General features: G+C 47.9%; 1 protein-coding gene across 1 annotated transcript in view; it reads right to left on the reverse strand.

Moving 5' to 3' along the window:
- The window catches only part of Dysf (dysferlin), a 189,173-nt gene that overhangs the window by 95,456 nt on the left and 74,507 nt on the right, over positions 1 to 19,210 (reverse strand). The window contains exons 15-20 of the mRNA XM_036181918.1: positions 14,999 to 15,067; positions 14,855 to 14,898; positions 11,179 to 11,261; positions 3,037 to 3,078; positions 1,669 to 1,784; positions 1,243 to 1,356 (exon numbers count right to left, since the gene is read on the reverse strand). Coding sequence (XP_036037811.1) covers positions 1,243 to 1,356; positions 1,669 to 1,784; positions 3,037 to 3,078; positions 11,179 to 11,261; positions 14,855 to 14,898; positions 14,999 to 15,067 — 468 coding nt within the window. The remainder of the gene's footprint in view (positions 1 to 1,242; positions 1,357 to 1,668; positions 1,785 to 3,036; positions 3,079 to 11,178; positions 11,262 to 14,854; positions 14,899 to 14,998; positions 15,068 to 19,210) is intronic.

Consider the following 19,210-nt stretch of genomic DNA (forward strand, 5'->3'; position numbering starts at 1 on the left):
GTGTGTATACATCAAGTCTTACCGTTTGCCTACTGTGTGTATACATCAAGTCTTACCGTTTGCCTACTGTGTGCCTACATCAAGTCTTACCGTTTGCCTACTGTGTGCCTACATCAAGTCTTACCGTTTGCCTACTGTGTGCCTACATCAAGTCTTACCGTTTGCCTACTGTGTGTATACATCAAGTCTTACCGTTTGCCTACTGTGTGCCTACATCAAGTCTTACCGTTTGCCTACTGTGTGCCTACATCAAGTCTTACCGTTTGCCTACTGTGTGCCTACATCAAGTCTTACCATTTGCCTACTGTGTGTATACATCAAGTCTTAGCATTTGCCTACTGTGTGTATACATCAAGTCTTACCGTTTGCCTACTGTGTGCCTACATCAAGTCTTACCGTTTGCCTACTGTGTGCCTACATCAAGTCTTACCATTTGCCTACTGTGTGTATACATCAAGTCTTACCATTTGCCTACTGTGTGTGTATACATCAAGTCTTACCGTTTGCCTACTGTGTGCCTACATCAAGTCTTACCATTTGCCTACTGTGTGCCTACATCAAGTCTTACCGTTTGCCTACTGTGTGCCTACATCAAGTCTTACCGTTTGCCTACTGTGTGCCTACATCAAGTCTTACCGTTTGCCTACTGTGTGCCTACATCAAGTCTTACCGTTTGCCTACTGTGTGCCTACATCAAGTCTCTTTTCACCACCATTTCCTAAAGTAAATATGACTCCAGACAGGGGAACTGATGCAAATGACAGGTAGGAGGGCCCTTGTGGAAACTAGAGGTAACTAACTCCAGTGTTAGTTACTTCAGTTAGTACTTCAGTTAGTTAGAGGAGAGCATGCATTGCCCTGAAGGTTCTGGGCCTGAGAGTCTTCATCCACATGTGGGGTTAACAACAGCTACCCCATGCTGGATTTGAAGACACCAGTGGTAAATGGTGTTGAACTGATCATGGCTGGCTGTTCCCAAGGAATCCTTTACAAAACAGTGTTTCACTTTGCATCAAGCTCCGAGTTTCTATAGTACTTTCATTTATCTCCCTTAAACCTCAAAGCATCCCTGGGGTAGGGTACTACACTTTTCCCACCTTACATCTGAGACACAGGGGCCCTCAGAAGTGCCGCCATAGTAAATGTGGAGCAGAACTGAAGAAGGCCCTCTACCACGGTCCTTAGCTACCTTGTCCCTACTTCCAGCAGGGACCCAGCTCTCTCCCAGAGCCATGTCCTCACCTCCACACGCAGGATATCATCAGCAGGAAGGTCTTCCACCTTCTGCTCACTGTGCTCCACCAGTTTGGTCTCTAGAGACAGCAGAAGCCTGCCTCGGTAAGCCACACCTTCACCCTGCAAGAGAAAGTCGGGTCGCCAGCAAAGGGGTGAGGAGTGGGGAGCACAACACGTGACCACATAATATGATTCACCCCTACAGAATGGGGATGTAGCAATCCTCCACCTGAGAGAGATGGGCCTGGGTGTCTCGGGATGGAGACAGTGCACAGGCCCATCTGGCCCAGGATAAAAGAAGTCAGAAGGCCTAACAGAAGGAGGTGCTCTGAGAGGTCTGTCCAGGCCTCGTAAGGCCGAGTGAATATCACCTGGGCCCAGACACTGCCAGGCCAGCATGGAGACCCTTAGGGGATGCATGTGGCTGCTCACCTTTCCCGTGTTGAGCTCTGCATAAGGGTCTGGGAAGCCCGTGAACTCCCGGGGACTGCCATAGAGGTTCACGTAGCAGGGCCCAAAGGTGGGGAGGAAACCCAAGTTGTCATCCACTGGAAGATACAAGCAGGTGTCAGAGAGGTGGCCCTGGAGATCTTTCTAAAGGTTCAACCCAGCCACCTTCAGATCTGATCCCATCTCTAGCCCTGTTTCCCTCACATGCACCAGATGTGGCCCCTGTGCATGTGTAACTAGTAATACACCAGCAATGACTACATCAACTCTGCTCATCTCTTGAGGACTCAGTATGCCAAAGGAGGCTATTTCTATTACTAGTTACTAGTTCTGTTTCACAGATGAGGGAACTGAGGCTCAGAGATGTGGCCGATCACAAGCTAGCAAGGAGATAGGACCCAAATTGGTGTGACACACTCAGCTGGCTGGAACACAAGCGGTTGCTCAAGCCTTCCCCCTCAGGCCATGCGGGAGGAGGAACAGAGGTGATCCAGAGTCCAGTGACCAGAGAAGCTATGTCCCGGGGATCCCTTCCTCCTCTCACACAATTTATGGTGGCACTGGGGAGTTGGAGAACAGATAAAGGGATCAGTCCTGTCTTGTCATCCCCACCTTCTGGGAGATATTCTCTTGATAATGTCATAGCTGCCCTTCTGGGGACAAGACCTCACTGGCCAGACTCTGAAACCCTGCAAAGGCAGGGTATTCCTTTCAAAGGACATTTCCAAAACGTTCAAGGTAGAACCTCCGCTGGGCCCATCTGGGTGTCTCTGTCCACACAAGGATGAGCCAGGGAAAAGGGTTTCCAGGGAGACCTGTGCAGTAGGGCCATGCATGCAGCTGTATACTCTAAGTCACACTGCCGAGACAGTGCAGGGAGGCAGGGGCAGCTGGAGCTGGCCTGCCCATCATCTTTCCACGTATTTCCTCCTCCAGACCTCAGAGCAGACAGAGCTTGGCTTTGGGAAGCAAAGGGGGAAGCCTTGGAATGATGGGACTCAGGGAACACTACTAACTGCTTGGATCAATCATCACAATTATGATTTACCTTGTGAATTATGTGTCAAGCATTTCTCATTCCCCTGGCCACCTACAGATCCCCAAGATACCTCACAATCCCCCTCTCCCACTATGTCCCCCACGTTGGAAGCATCAGCAGAGGCAACAAGCTTAGAAATGGTCTGGGAGAGCTGGAGGAACTGCCCTTAAAGCGTCAGTGACCCAGTGGCTGAGACTTAGCAGTGGTCAACTCGGGGGCCTGGCTGCAGTTCAGTTCTCCCTCATGCAAGTCAGAAATTTCCCCTCCAGCAGAAGCCCCAAGGTCCCATCCCCTAAGTGACAGCAACGTACGGTCAGTGGCTTTCGGAGGCTTGAGTACACCTGCCGGCTCCTCTGAAGCATAAAGAAATGGAAAAGGGGTTAGGATGAGCTAGGCTTGGTGGAGAATGGTTACATGAACTGGAGCCTGGATGGAGAGCTGGCAGACAGCCACTGTGAATGAACAACAAAGGAAGGCAACACCCTGCCCACAACTCCAACCAGGCAGCCCTCACCACCTCCATGACCTGAACCTCCATTCAACATACTCAAGAAACAACACACAGAAGAAAATGTGCTTTTTCCACGTTATATACAGGTAAATTAGGAGGAATGATGCAGCGAAAGGAACATGAAAAGGGAAAAAGCCCTTGTGGGCAAGGAAACACCCTGGGCTCCAAATATCAGATTGACACTTCGGACCCAGCACTCTAAGCCAAGGCCATTCAAGGCACAACATCTCCACCTAGTGGGAAACTTTAGTATTGCAACAGACGGCGACACTATTTTCTCAACAGAAGCCACCTAGGTCTGGCTTTTAGCACCAGAGATTTCCTGGGAAGATAAGAGACAGGTGTTGTTCACTAGCACACGCACCTACACATATACGTGCACATGCATTAAGTAAGTGTAATGAAAATATCTTAACCCTTTTATTTCCCCACAGATTCATGATGTTTGCTAGGAGCTGCAGAGGGACGTCCAATGAACATGCAGCCCGGAATGGATTATCATGCTACACTGTTATTCAAAACAAATGTATTTGTTCTCTCAGAACCCCGAGGCTGTGGCTTGGACACCCTGGGTCTAATGTAGCCTGGGGTAATTCTTCATCCAATGTGGCCCAGAGAATCCAGGTTGGACACCCCTGGAAGGCTCATAAAAGGAGTGTGGCGGAAGAATAAGTTACAGATACGGGAGTCTGGAAGTAAAGCCAGGCTGGAGAAGTGAGGCCAAAGGCCCAAGAGGGCAAGGCCCTGGGCTGGCCCTTAGATCTCTACAGCCAGGTCTCGGCTACCACTGCTAACTGGCAAGAATCAGTGGGACAGAGACAGTACCCTGTGAAGATTCTCCTGTCTATGGGAATTGAGCTGGGTCCTCGGCACAGGAGAGCTCTCAGCCTGGATGGGTGACCCACACAGGCACACCCATGGGCCCCAGATTCTACTTTAAGCTCCGTCCAAATGGTGCTCGGCAGGAGGAACCCATTATCCTTAACTAATGAAGCCAGGGTCATAGATGTGACCCCTGGGTGCTTCTTGCCAGAGACTGACTTTTAATCTGGCAGCCAGTCAGAGACCGCTGTCTACCAGTCCCACCAGACAGCTACCAACACCTGCTGCTGGTGGCTAGAAGAACGGAGCAGGCCTCCTTGTTCAGTTGTGTATTCGTCTATTTAAGGAACCATAAACGAGTATCATAGTGGGCCTTGGCATGGCCCTGCTGACGTCTTAAGTCAGTGCCTCCGGACCTGAGAGCCCGTCACAAGTCTCCAATGCCATGGTTCACCCCAGGTTCTCGCCCCTGTGTCTGCAGACAGCTCATAAAGTCAAAGGCAGGGTGAGCAGAGAAGCTGCCCGACACAAAGCCTCTATTTAGTCCTGGCCGTCTTTCTGCCAAAACACAAGTGTTTCGCTGTGTTTTCCCTGAGCCTGGAGAACTGGGCCCAAGGAAGCCCCAAGTCCCAGATGAACACGCCCAGCTTTTCTCTGTGAGAGTGAAGCCCAACTCCCTCACCTGGGTGAGCTAGAAGGGAAAGAGCATGCTGCCAGCCACATGTCACAGCTCAGTAGGCGGTCCCTGGGGACACGTGTGTACCCTGGAGAAGCCAAGCCATTACCTTCAGCCAGCCCTGCCAACTCCCAAGGCTCGGCAGAGCCCCAAGCCCATGGCTTTGGCTGCCTGACACCCGCCTGGGCCAGGCAGGAGGGGAAAGGAGAGATTGCTGGGAAATTCACCGTCATCCATAGTCCAAAGACAACTTTGGTTTTCTCAGTGCTGTTCTGTAGCATGGTGTTCATACGGGTGAAGGTGTTGGAGATGCCTGCAGGTGTCACAGGTCCCACATGCCTACTACCTTTCCAAAGAACTGCCACATCTAAGGAGACTGCACACTCCGTTTTTTTAAACAAAAACAAAGCCTTCCTTAATACACTGGTGTAGAGGGTCCAAAGAATACTTCAGTGTGCCCAGGCAAACTTGTGGGCAGAAGTGCCTAAGAGGTAGTGTTAGGTCTTGTCCTTACTGGGGACAAAAACAAGAACACAAAAACAAAACTCCAGGCTGAACCAAATCATCTGGAACATCAAGGTAGGAGGAGAGAGGAGTTTGATTGTTGTTGTTGTTGTTTTGAGACACGGTCTCAACTAGTTAGCCGAGGTGGGTCTCATACTCACTGTATAACCAAAGATGATCTTGAACTTCTAATCCTTCTAACTCTACCACCCAAGCACTGGGCTACCAGGGACTTGACACAGTGCCCTGTTTATTCGGTGCTGGGAATGGAACCCAGGGCTTCCAGCATGCTGGCCAAGCACTCTACCAGCTGGGCTCCATTCCTAGCCAGATTCACTTCTATAGTACAGTTTGTGTTGTGTGTTGGGAGAAACAAGAGAACAAGGTAGTGTGCCATCCCACCATAGTAAGGAGAAATACAAAAGAGAAGAAAGGAATGTGGCAGGGACATGTTCTGAGCAGGGCTTCTGGGCTAGGGAAAGAAACTTAGCCAGGAGTGAGGCACGTGACACCCTTCGAACTAGACAGATCTTCCACCTGAGAAAGGGACCCACCTCTACAGGAAGGAACTTCAGAAGACTGGGAAGTCCCAAAGAATAACCCAGTTTGATGAATAAAGTTAACCCTGCTGTCACATTGATTTGTCTGTTTTGCTGCACATTCCAGAAGTAGTTAGCTGGGTGTAAGAACAGTCAGTGGTCCAGCCTTTCACGCCACCTCGAAGCACATTAGGTTGCTCATGACTCGAGCGCCATCTAGTGACCATGGGACCAACTTTCTCGCCTCATTAAACGAGGGTGATAGGAGGCTGGTTACAGGGCACAGTGGTAGTGTATTTGCTATAAGCATGCCCGAGGCCCTAAATTTGATTCCCAGTGCAATAAACAAGTGAGTGAGTAAATAAATAACTTATATGATAAAGAGAAGGCCAACATCATACCAAAAATAAAGGCTGGTGGGGTTGGGGGAGGGCCTAAACTCTCATCAGGTTACTGAGGACAGGCACAGCTGTATCATATCAGAAACTTCCCCAAAAAAACACTCAAAAATGTCATACTGCGCCTTGGCCATCATCAGTTCCTGTATTCAGAGACAGAGACAGTACCCAGTTTGAAAACTGAGGAAGACTCGTGACATCCAGGGTGGGCAGAACTTCCCGGGCATCACCCGCATCAGACACTGTGCCTGTCTCGGTGCATCTGTCTGTGTGTGCAAAGCAACACCACACCAAACCCTGACCAGCTCCCGGGGGGAAGGGGGAACTACACCCTGGGACAGAGTCCTCACAGATGGGAGGGGGGGCATTCCAACAGCAGAACCTTCTAGAAGTGTGTCTGAATGTGCTAGACAGCTCAAAGCACAGTGATGGAGTCAGAACGACAGGTCAGCACCAGACACTGAGGAGAAGGTGTTGAGGAGTTCACTGGATGACTCTCAACCTTGGTGTGTACTTGAGATTTTAGGAACCAGAAGTCTTTGGGGATGGGGGATGTAACTCAATTTGTAGGGTACCTGCCTAGCATGCACGAAGCCCTGTGTTCAGGATCCCACACTACATCAACCTGCCTGGTGGCATATGCCTGTAACCCCAGCGCTTTGGGAGCCTGGAGACAGGAGGATCAGAAGTTGAAGGTCATCCTAGGCACACAATGAGATCAAGGCAGTCTGGGATACATGAGACCTTGCCAATAATAATAATAATAATAACAACAACAACAACAACAACGTCAAGTGTTATAATATATATGCCTTTAATCCAGGCACTCAGGAGCCTGAGGCAGTCACATCTCTAAGAGTGTGAGGCCAGCCTGGCTTCCTGTGACCACTGTACACCAGGCACCAGAAGAGTTTCAAGTTCCAGGCCCACCAGGGCTACACAGTGTGACTCTTTCTCCAAAACTATTTTCTTTTGAAATATGTTTCAGAGGAGTTAAAAGAAGGGATGAGAGAGCACTGGGGATGAGGTACGTGAGCCACCAAAGCGGCAGAGTGGCAGAGGCAGAGAGCCCCACCCAACCCCCACAACCACCCCACCCCTGCCTGTGCAACATCCTTACTGAGCATACCTCATTAGAAAGTGAGTAGCCGTGAGAGGGCAGACCGCCAGGCCGGACTCTGCTGCCCATGAAAGCCTGCATCTTAGAGCAGGACAGAGTGCCTCCAATCACAGAGACACATCCGTAAGGGTCAGGAGAGCCTCCGTTTGCAATAGTTTGGGGTTCTCAAGTTCAGGCAAGAAGACAAGGAGATGCAGCCTTTTGGGATAACTTCTGTGGGGAGACAGACTGGGACAAAGAGGAGCAGAATCGATGGGGGGAGGGGCAGGGGGATGGATGGGTGGTCCTGAGGGTGAAATAATGACATAATAATACCTGGCTGCCTCCGACCACTGAATACCAGACATCAGAGGAGTGGAAGTGGGTGATTCCCTAAGAGGGAAGAAGCCAAGGACCCCACTTTATAGAGGAGACTGGGTGACTCTCCTGCTTACAAAAAACTGGAGCCCCAGCTGCTGCAGAACCAGTTCTCAGCACTACCCCATCCCACCTTCAGCTGTCCATGGCAGAGGCTGGAAGAGTCGTCAGGCAAATGCAAGAATGCTATCTTAAACAAAATTCAACCAAGAATTGGCACAAGCCTTTAATCCCAGCACTCGGGAGGCAGAGGCAGGCGGATCTCTGCGAGTTCGAGGCCAGCCTGGTCTACAGAGTGAGATCCAGGACAGGCACCAAAGCTACACTGAGAAACCATGTCTCAAAAAAAACAAAAACAAAAACAAAAAATTCAACTAAGAATTTACAAAAGGTGTCCTGGCTAACCATGGGCTTCCAGTACAAGGGTGGCCCCATAACAATGTCATATTGTCTCAGTTCCGTGAGCACACTCAGCAATGTTCACACAACAGGATCACTCACGGAACTGTTTCTTGGAACTTACAGATAAATGTTGCCTCATCAGCCGGAAGCCAGTCAGATTCCCACACAGGAAGCCAACCAGACTTTTCTCAGAAAACACACCCCAAACAAATTCAAAGTGTATCACATATGGAATGGGGAAAGTAAGTTTTAAAAGTAAAGTTAATAAAGATTTGGGATATAGTTTATCTGGCAAAGTGCTTGTCTGGCATGCACAAGATTCTGAGTTATTTCACTGGCATCACATAAACCAGGTGTGTACTATACACTTGTGTCCCAGAACTTCATACTTGGAAGGTGGAGGCAGGAGGATCCAGAGTTCAAGGTCATCCTTGTCAACATACCAAGTTCAAGCCCAACCTAGACCACATGAGACTCAACTCAAAAAGGAAAAAAGGTTAAATAAAACCTAGAGGTTTGCAATTATTTATACATGGCCTATAAAGTAGAAACCAAACTTTTGTTATTTAAACAAGAAAACTTTAAACATAAGCTAGTTTAAAAAAATTGACAAGGAAATAATAAAATAAGTCTAAACGGCTAAGGAGCCTGGAACTGAAATTGTCCAGTGAAGTTTTTGTTTTAAAGGCTGAGCAGCTAATTGAGGGAAAAGAAGAAAATTCAAACACAGTAAAGAAGAAAGAGATGGCCCAAGTAGAAGAAAGTGTCCAAACTCTAGAAGTCACTGTGAGAAACATTGTGAACATATTTTAAAGACTCAACATAGTGCAAGTATTTCTAGAAAAATATAAATTGTCAAAACTGACAAGAGCAAAAAATAACACCCTAAAAATAGCAATGATCATAAGAGAAACTGAAAAGTTTATAACGAGTCATCACTACACCCACTCAGAAAGGGCACCAAGCCCACATGGTTTTATGGGTGAATTACTTCAAACCCTCAAAAGACTACATTCTATGTTATATAAACTGTTCCCAGATGTTCGACTTTCAGTCTTTCCGATTAATTTTACAGAGCCAGCATAACCCAGATACTGACAGCAAGCATTAATAAGAAGGGAACAGAAGATAATAGAAAAGCAAGGGCTGAACTCAAGAGAACTTAGGACGCGAGAAAGATGGCATTTGGAGATGTCGGAAACAGATCAGTCAAAACACATCGCGGACATCACCAAAAGACGGTCTGGAGGAGGTGATGGTTAGTTCACAGTCTTACTAAGTAAGAGAGTAGCAGGTTTGGCTACATGAAAATTTAATTTCTACCTGTCAGAGAGTATTCAAATATAACTGGTAAGAATTACTTAAGAGCAAGCTCAAAGTTAGTGCCCACAGTCATAGAGAACAGTAAGAAAAAGACAAACATGCCTGCAGAAATACAACTCAGGAGTGTGTGTTTATAGCAGAATAACTATAATATGTATGTCAAAAGTTCAAAATGTACACAGTTGGCCCACTTCTTTAAACCTCAATGAAATGAGAAAAAATCACTTTTACCTTCAAATTAACAAAATTCTCTTTGTTATTGTTTTTGGGATTTTGTTGTAGTTTGGTTTGGTTGGTTTGTTCTTCTGAAGGAGGGTCTCTTATAGCCCAGGCTGCCCTCAAATTCACTTTGTAGCTGAGGATGGTTTCAAACTCCTGATGTTCCTGCCTCTCCCTCCCGAGTGCTGGGATTTCTGGCGTGCACCACCACTCTCCTCTCCAGTATTATTTTAGGCATGTTGAAAACTTCACATCGAGTGTATGGAAGTTTCTGAGGGCAAATTAGTTCGGCCTTGTTGACAGGCAACTTCAATATTGACAGAAGGTCTTAAAAGTGCTAAAATCCTTTATCAGCATTGACTTTAGACTTATGGGGGTGGGGCTTGAGAGCAGGGGGTGCAGCTCAGTAGTAAAGCACTTGTCCAGCACACTTGAGGCACTGAGTTTGATTCCCAACAGCACAAAGCTAATTTTGTTTTGTTTTATTTTTTTGTGTGTGTATTTTCCTGTAGGTATGTGTATGCACCACACGCATGCAGTTACCCTCAGAGGCCAGAAGAGGGTATCAGGTCCCCTGGAACTGGAGTTACAGGCAGTTGCAAGCTGCCATGTGGGTGCTGGGAACCAAGCCCTGGCCTTCTGCAAGAGCAGCAGATGGTCTTAATCTCTGTCATCTTTCCAGACCTGTGTTTTTGTTTGTTGTTGTTTTTGTTGTTGTTGTTGTTAATGTATGTACAGCATGGAACTCAGCTATAAAAAACATTCATTGCAAAGTTAGTTATAAGGTAGAAAAATCAGAAGATGCCTGAATACTCCATATTAACTAGTTTATTTGATTATGTACACTCAATGGAATGTATATTTATCACAGTTGTATTCTATGGGCTAGGGATGTAACTCAGTTGATAGAGTGTTCAGCTGCCATGTGCAAGGCCATAAGTTCTGTCCCTAGCACAGACACACACAGACACACAGACACACACAGACACACACACACACACACAAATGTGTTCTAGAAGAATACTTAATCACAAGAAAAGACCTCAGTCTAATATTGCCAAGAGACAAAAAGCAATGATCAAACAACTCATGTTAATGTATACAGGTATGTATCGTGTGTGTGTGTGTGTGTGTGTGTGTGTGTGTGTGTGTGTGTGTGTGTGAGAGAGAGAGAGAGAGAGAGAGAGAGAGAGAGAGAGAGAGAGATGTGTGTCTTTCCCAGAAGGTGCAGGATATCTTTTTCACCTGCAGTGATGAACTGAAGGGTATCTCTCATAGGTAAATGTTAGTCTTCCTTCAGCTGTAAATATTTGTTTACAAACTGACAGTGGGTTACATTTTAGTAGACCAGCAAAATCCATTGAAAAAAATAAGGATCACTGGGCACTCATGTGGTGCCCCCCTGCAGGACTGAGGAGACCCCTTTAGACTATCCAGCGTGCACCCCCCCACTCAGAGTGTAGCACCCCAAAAGTCTGTAAGTGAGCTATCACTGGGAAATGGATCTCCCTTAGACTGCAGGCGCTCTAATCTTAAGATAGAGGGAGGCGGGCCTGGGGAGCTGGGAGCAGGTGGGACTTACCTTCTATTTCTCCTCCTGGGGCAGAGATTTTCGACATCCCCAAGTAGGTGGTGGCCACAGTGTCATTGTGAGTGAGGCGATCCCTAGAACAAGGACAGAGAGAGGACATGAGTGTAAGAGGCAGGTGGAGCACAGCCCACTCAAGAAGGAAGTGACCTTGGTGATAGATTGCTAGGGCTCCAGTCTTCTACTGAGGCCTGGGAAACCCAGGAGGAGGGAGACTAGAAAGAAGGAAGCTTGCTCAAGACACCTCGAGGGGCAACTTGTTCATGTTGACAACCTTCTACTCCTTATTAGCTGGCTTACACAGGGCCACCAGCCCAGGTTGACAGGGAGGAGGCCAGAGGCAAGCAGGATGAGGGGCAGGAGGCTTCTGGGGAAGAGCAGTTTCCAGACTCAAAAGGTCCCGGGAGCCCAAGAAATGCCAAGATCCAATAAGCCATTTCCGAAGCCACAGCAGGGGCTAGCGCCAGTGTGCAGTGCCTTGGATGGCATCTTTAGCTGCGACAGCATGTCCCACAGGAGCTTCACAGCTGCTAAGAGACCAAGTACATTTTAACATCCTCTGAGGAATGAGGAAAGAGGTACAGAGGCATGCAAGCCTTCCCGTCAGCCGGGACTGTCACCCTGATCCCCTCAAGGTGTCATGTTCCTTGGCAGTCCAGAAGTCCCTTTCCTGCTTTCTGAGAGGAAGGCTTCTCCCATCGCAGCCAGTGCAGGGGCCTGTGGGTAGGCTCTCCAGGAAAAGAAACCTGCTAGCCCACAGCATCCTCTGCAGATGCTGCCTCTGAACCCCACACCTGCCTCCTAGATAATAATGAAGGGAGATCACTAATGCTGGCTCCCTGCCTCCGATGTCACCACTGTTTGAATCCCCAGCACACATGTAAAAAGCCAGGTGCATGGCTGAGAGGATTCCAAGGCTCACCGGCCAGCCAATCCAGGTAAAATCACAAGCTGCAGGGTTAATGAGAGGCCTGATCTCAAAAACTAGAGAAAAGTTGAGGATTTGACATCTGGCCTCCACATGCAAGTATACACATATGCACACACACACACACACACACACACACACACACACACACACACACACCCACAATAAAATCTCAGAGACAGAGCTCAGAGGCAAGCTACTTCTGGTGTGGAATCCAGAGCCCTGACCACTGGCACTGTCCTTTCCTCTGGAGGGTGACCCGGGCTTCTCCACCTAACGGCCTAACCCCAGAGCATAGATGGCTATGTCAGGAGACATTTTTGTGTGAGAAGAGAAGGCTCCAGGCTTCCAGGGGGCAGAGGTCACAGGGGTTGAACACCTTTTGATTCAAGGGACAGACCCAGAGACAAGCCAGACGTCAGCAGTGCCAGCTTTGGCAGGCCCTGGATCCCTCAGAAAGGCTCTCTAGTACCCTTCTCAACTCTCTTGGTTTTCCTGGGACTTCTTCCCCACAGTGAGCACTTTGACCATGACAGATTTGTCCCCCATCGTTTCCAAAGACACCAAAGGCGTGCTGGTTTCATTTTCCTCTTAACCCTACCCCCATGAGGTACCCTAGTCTCTGTTCCTTCCTTCCCCTTTGGATTTCCCAGAAAGGGCATTAAGGTTTGGCTTTTGAAGTGACCCTCTGACAAGGGTCGTATGAGGAAGAATGACTGGCCTGGCAGCCCAGATCTGGATCATGGTTCCTGGTATGCTGCGTCATGAGAAAACTTCCTAGAGGTGACTGGCACCAGTGCCTGACATCGAATGTCCCTCTCTTGGTTTCTTCTTGCCCTGATAGGAACCTAATCCAGTACCCCAAAGACACTAAGCAAGCTTCATGCGCTTTTAAACACTGTTCAGCGCATCCTGTAAAGAGGACTGGCTGTCTGACTTCTGACCTTGTCCAAATAGGGAGGAGAACAAGACTGGTTTGTTCTGTCTATGGAGGTGGCCTCTGCTGAGGTTTTTTTGAAAGGTGTCTTGTATTCTTGATGTCTATGTGTGTTTGCCCAAACAAGTTTATGTGCACTGCATGTCGGGGGGAAAGGGGGTGTTGAATCCTCTGGAACTGGAGCTACAGACAGTCTCAAGCTGCACATTGTAGGTGCTGGGAACTGAGCCCTGATCCTCTAGAAGAACAGTAAGCACTCTTAGCCACTGAGCCATCCCTCCAGACCTGAGGAATTTTTATTTCTTAATTTAAAAGGAATTTTTAAAGACTCGGAAGAAAGATTAAGTTATAGAGCCACATGGACTGCATCATGTTTCTAAGATTCAGGTGACAGCAGCAGTTCATCTGTGTGTTCCGGGAAGAAGGGCTTTCTGGATAGAAACTTCCAGCAGTGGCATACTTTCTGGCCTAGAGCTGGGTTTTGAGGCTTAGGGCTTGCTTTTGGAAAACAGCAAGTCTCAAAATAGACTAACAATAAAAGTGCCACTTCAACCCAGGCAGAGATGCAGCCACCAGATTCCGTAATGTGTTTGGATTGTACAGTATGCCGATAGCTTTGACACAGCTCCAAGGGAGACAGGCCAGGCAGAGCCACAACCCATGAGCCAACCGCACCCACACGCATCCACACAGATGCATGCATGCACGCACATGCACACTGGGCTGTCCCAGTCAACACAGCATAGTCCTTGCCAGCGGACATGCAGAGATGGCTCTGGGAACACAAAGTGTACCTTTCCACCAAACCGCTTCCCCTTCCCCGAAGCTCACACCAGCCGTGGCGGACCTCAGGACCTCTCCCTGCCCCCTGCCCACACTCCCTTCCCTCTAATTCTCTCAATCTGTTTTCTTTAGGCCTGGGGAACTGGCACACACTTTAATGGCTCTGCGGCCTGGGGTTTTTCTCCTGGTCTCTCATTATCCTCCTAGATGGGGGTGCCATGGGCATGCAACTGATGGAGAATGGCCGGGGAGCCACATGACCAGGACTTCTGGGGGCAGAGAAAGGACAGCTTGCTCTTTGTGGAAAGCCTAGGCTTCTGGAGTTTGTGGAGCTTGGGCCCTGATGTCCCCTCAAGTGGGAGAGAGGGTGCCTCCTTGCTGCTACTGTAAGAGACAGCATGGTCAGGAGGATTTAGGGCACCAGCTCTGGCTGGGATTCACACCAGGCCTCTGTGACTTCTGAACTGTCACCTCTGACAGACCATGTGGGTTTTCCTCCCTGGGCCTTCCTCTGTGAAGCAGGAGCAGGCCGCCTTGTCAGGGTTCAGATAAACTCACAGACATGGAAAGTGCTCTCTGGACATGGCCCTGGCCTACAAATTGGTGATAACAAGAATAAGATTCTAAGACACTCCCAAGGTACTGTCCTGACCTGTTCAACACCCACAACGATGACCCCTATTCAGACGATATAACCCCACCCCCAATGTGGGGGCTTTTCTTCCCTCCCACAGGGACAGAGCAGCTCCTTTGGCTTCCACGTCTTGTATGTGACCTTTACCGATGACCAGTCAAAGCAACTTCTCAGGAAGCCCCCAGAGGGGGGTCCTCACTGCCTCCTGGCTGTGGTCTCCTTATCTGCAGCCAGTGTGGCACCGCAGCTCCTGGTTGTCCCCTAACTGCCCACAGCCCTCACATCCTACCTCGACACATTCACCCTCTGCCACAGCAACAGCCCAGGTCCACGAAAACGACAGACCCAGGACCCCTGGAGACAACCCCCTCAAGGACCCGGAACTCACCAGTCCATGACACGAATCCTCATTTTTTCACACATAGAGGGAAACTGGAGAAGGAAAGGGGGCCAGATGAGAACAGACTTTTTAGAAGAAACCAAAGGTGCCAGCAGGACTGGGAGACCAGGAAGCCCGCTAAGGACCACTCACCATCGCGGGCAATGTGATGTTCTGGTTCCACTGAGGGTTGGCCGTCTTCTCCAGGATCTTGCTGCAGAGCTAGGACACACAGAGGATTGGGGTATGGGACTCTATGTGGAATCTGAGCTTTGTGGTGACCATCCTAACCAGACGCCATCCTCTGCCACACTAGCTGCTCTAATAGCTGGGCCTGAGACCCCAGGGCTCAGGGCCTTGCATGGCAGGTTCAGATGAAGGGAGGCTCTGCAGAGACAAGGCTCAAGAGAAGAGAAGACCCAGGATGGGGTGGCTGGTGCAAATGCCACAGCCTCATGTCCCTAAACCAACAGCTCTGGCTGGAGACACCCCATCCCCACCTCCCATTAAGGCCGGGTGCCCACGCCTACACACCAGCACCCAAGAGAGAAACAGAATTCAGTGGCGATACAAACCCCATAAACCACCAGGGAGGTACACAGTGGTAGACCACTCAGCCAACATGAACAATTCCCAGTAGGAAAAAAAGAAAGAAAGGAAGGAAGGAAGGAAGGAAGGAAGGAAGGAAGGAAGGAGGGAGGGAGGGAGGGAGGGAAGGAAGGAAGGAAGGAAAGAGGGAGGGAGGGAGGGAGGGAGGGAGGGAAGGAAGGAAGGAAGGAAGGAAGGAAGGAAGGAAGGAAGAAGCCACAGCCTGCCTCAGACAAATACTACCTGAAGAACTAGGCTTGTTACAAACAAGAAATATGTCAAGAATGGAAGTGTCCCAAGCCAGACGCTCCATGGTGGTGCCCATAAAGTCCCAGGGCAGCCGGCACCCACAAGTGGGGAAGAAAGCAGAGACTCAGTGTCAAGGACTGGGGAGATGTCTCAGTGAGTCCAACCCTTGCCACAGAAGCATGAAAAGTCCAGTTCTATGCCCAGAACCATGTAAAGGCCAGACATGTTATTACACACTTGTCCTCGCAGCTCTTGGGAGGCAGAGGCAGGAGGATCCCTAGGGCTCCCTGCCTAGGCAGCCTTACCAGTTCCAGGCTCAGTGAGAGACCTTGTCTCAAAAAATATGATGAAAGGCTGGGGTTGGTGGCAGCATACGCCTTTAATCCCAGCACTCAGGAGGTAGAGGCAGGTGGATCTCTATGAGTTCAGGGCCAGCCTAGTCTACAGAGTGAGTTCCATGACAGTCAGAGCTATATAGTAGAAAGATCCTGTCTCAAAAAAATTAAATAAGGTGAAGAGTTATTGAGGATGATACCAACATACAAACACAAGTATATGTGTACACTCACACATTAACATGACACAGCCCACACACACACATACACATACACACACACTCACACATTAACATCACACACACACACACACCACACACACACACACACACACACACACACACACACACAAATAAACAAACCAAAAAAAAAGCTTTAAAAGACTCAGTGGTTTGGGGAGGCAAGTGAGTCCACCCCTAACAAGAGTGAACAGTCTTCTCCTATAGGTCTGTCACATGCCAAGCAAGAGTTTTACTAAAGTGTGTTATCTCAACAATGAGCATCTGAATTAGATCCAGGACTTTGGGTCCCCTGGGGTGAGAGCTTCTGCCCCCATCTATCCAGTTCCAGCCCCTGTTCCCATTTCCCTCCCTCCCTGTAGACAGAGCCGAGTAAAGAGACAGAGTAGGAGAGCAGCAGGTAAAGAAGGACTTACATTTGCAGGGAGCATGTGAAGGCCAGAGAATTTCTCCTCCCACCCCAGACCTATAAATAAATGCCTCTATAGCCCGGCATCCACCGTCAGCAAGGCTGCAGGGAAAACACACTCTTAGTTTGGCTAGTGGCAGAAAATGAAAGAGGTTGACTCCCATGGGAAGGCAGCTGGGGGCTACCAAACTAACTCGTTTTTACCTGCCAGTCCTTCCTCCAGATCCTCTCTACAGAAGTACCTGTGTGATCAGAGTGACATTGTTGACCACAGCGTGGCTAGAGGTAGCAGGGGTCTGGGACAAGCCAGGTATCCACCCATAGAGGGTGGGTTGAAGAAAGTGTGGTCCACCCACAGTGGAGTACTGTGTGGCTTCAAGAAAGAGGAGCCCCTCTGCATAGAAAGGAAACAAGCACTGTTTCTACTTCATAGCACAAGGTAGAAAGGTAAGGGCAGAGCAGTGAGCACAGTGTGCAACTACTTAGACTAGAGTGGTAGACACTAGAGTCCATGGTCACATTTGCTGATACATAAGGAGACCGAAATGTGGTCAAAGAAACGCACTTGCAAGGGAAGAAAGGAGAGGATTGTTGAATGGGGGCCAAAGCAGAGGCAGTAGATAGAGACATTCAGAGAGAGAGAGAGAGAGAGAGAGAGAGAGAGAAAGAGAGAGAGAGAGATGATAGATGATAGATGGATAATAGATAGATAGATACATAGATACATAGATAGAAAGGTAGATACAGATAGATACATAGATACAAGGTAGATTGATAGATACATTCATAGATACATAGAAAGATAGATAGATAGATAGATAGATAGATAGATAGATAGATACATTCATAGATAGATAGATAGATAGATAGATAGATAGATAGATAGATAGATAGATACATTCATAGATAGGTAGATACATTCATAGATAGGTAGATAGATAGATAGATAGATAGATAGATAGATAGATAGATGATAGATGGATAGAGATAGATACATAGATAGAAGGTGGATACAGATAGATACATAGATAGAAGGTAGATTGATAGATAGATGATAGATAGATACATTCATAGATACATAGAAAGATAGATAGATAGATAGATAGATAGATAGATAGATATGATAGATGGATAATAGCTAGATAGATGATAGATAGATAATAGATAGAGATAGATACATAGATAGAAGATTGATACAGATAGATACATAGATAGATAGATAGATAGATACATATATACATACATACATACATAGATGATAGATACATTCATAGATACATAGATAGATAGATACATACATACATAGATATATAGATACATAGATGATAGATAGGATACATACATGCATACATACATACATACATACATAAATACATAGGCTGACCAACCATATATAGTAGATGCATGCAGTATCTAATCAAAAAGTAAATATAAATTTTAAATAAGATGAAAGAAATTTCTCTGATACACACAGTGAGGCCCTACCAACACACTTCTTGCTTTAGCTTCTACAAAGGAAGTCCATGACCTCTGACCTAATAATCCTGGTTCTAGAAACCTTCCTATGGAAAAGCAGAACGTAGACAAAGATTTCTGTACGTGGATCGAGTTGTTTATTAGAAAGGGAAAAGCTGAAATTGCATCCATCCATACAATAGGATAAACCTGGCTGTGTATTCATCTAATCGAGTGGCTGTGTATTAACCCGAGGAAATGCTATACCAAACTGCTCACACAGACTGGTTCTTGCTGCTCAAAGTGTCTGCAAAGTCACACTGAGCAATGAATGAATCAGGGCTATCGAGTCATGATCTAAAGGAAATGGGCGGGGTTGTTACTGCTCACCCGCAGTTTTCCTCTGAGATCTCACACAGCCTTCCTCTGCATGGCTCTGCAGCTCCTGCGGTTTAACACACCATTACTGACGCCAGGCTCACTGCCCACAGCACATCTCAGCTCCCGCCAGGCTTGCTGCCCACAGCACACCTGAATTAAGCTCACGAGGAACTGGTTTATCTGTTTCACACTTGGGGAACAGAAAGCCTGTCAGCACAACACTCTGAAGTCACTTGAAACAAGAGAACCCCAACAAGAGGCAGAAAGCACCCCTCTCTCCCCAAACCTGGCACTAAACAGATCAAGGAAAGGCCTCATGTATAACATGACAGCTGAGATGCCAAGGTTGGGTGCCAGCCCGCCCTTCAGCCAGTTTCCAGTCACAGGACTGTGAAGAGGAAAGCAAGAGCCACAGAGAGAACAGAGCAAACAAGGTTTGCCTCAGCACATGGACACTTTTTATTTGGTTTTTTGTTTGTTTCTCTGATTTTTTTCACATTACAATAAATGGGTTTCATTCTTGGATCCAGAAAAGTCTAAAGCATCTGCCTTTCCCTAAAGTACGTTCTCTTTCCTTGTTCCATATACAATGTACACACACACACACACACACACACACACACACAGACAGAGACAGAGAGAAACTCGGCCCACTGTGTAGTTGGGCACATCTTGGATAACAGTGCCACCAAGCGTCCATAAGCAAAAA

The sequence above is a fragment of the Onychomys torridus genome, chromosome 3, assembly GCF_903995425.1.
Source record: "Onychomys torridus chromosome 3, mOncTor1.1, whole genome shotgun sequence".
NCBI lineage: Eukaryota > Metazoa > Chordata > Mammalia > Rodentia > Cricetidae > Onychomys > Onychomys torridus.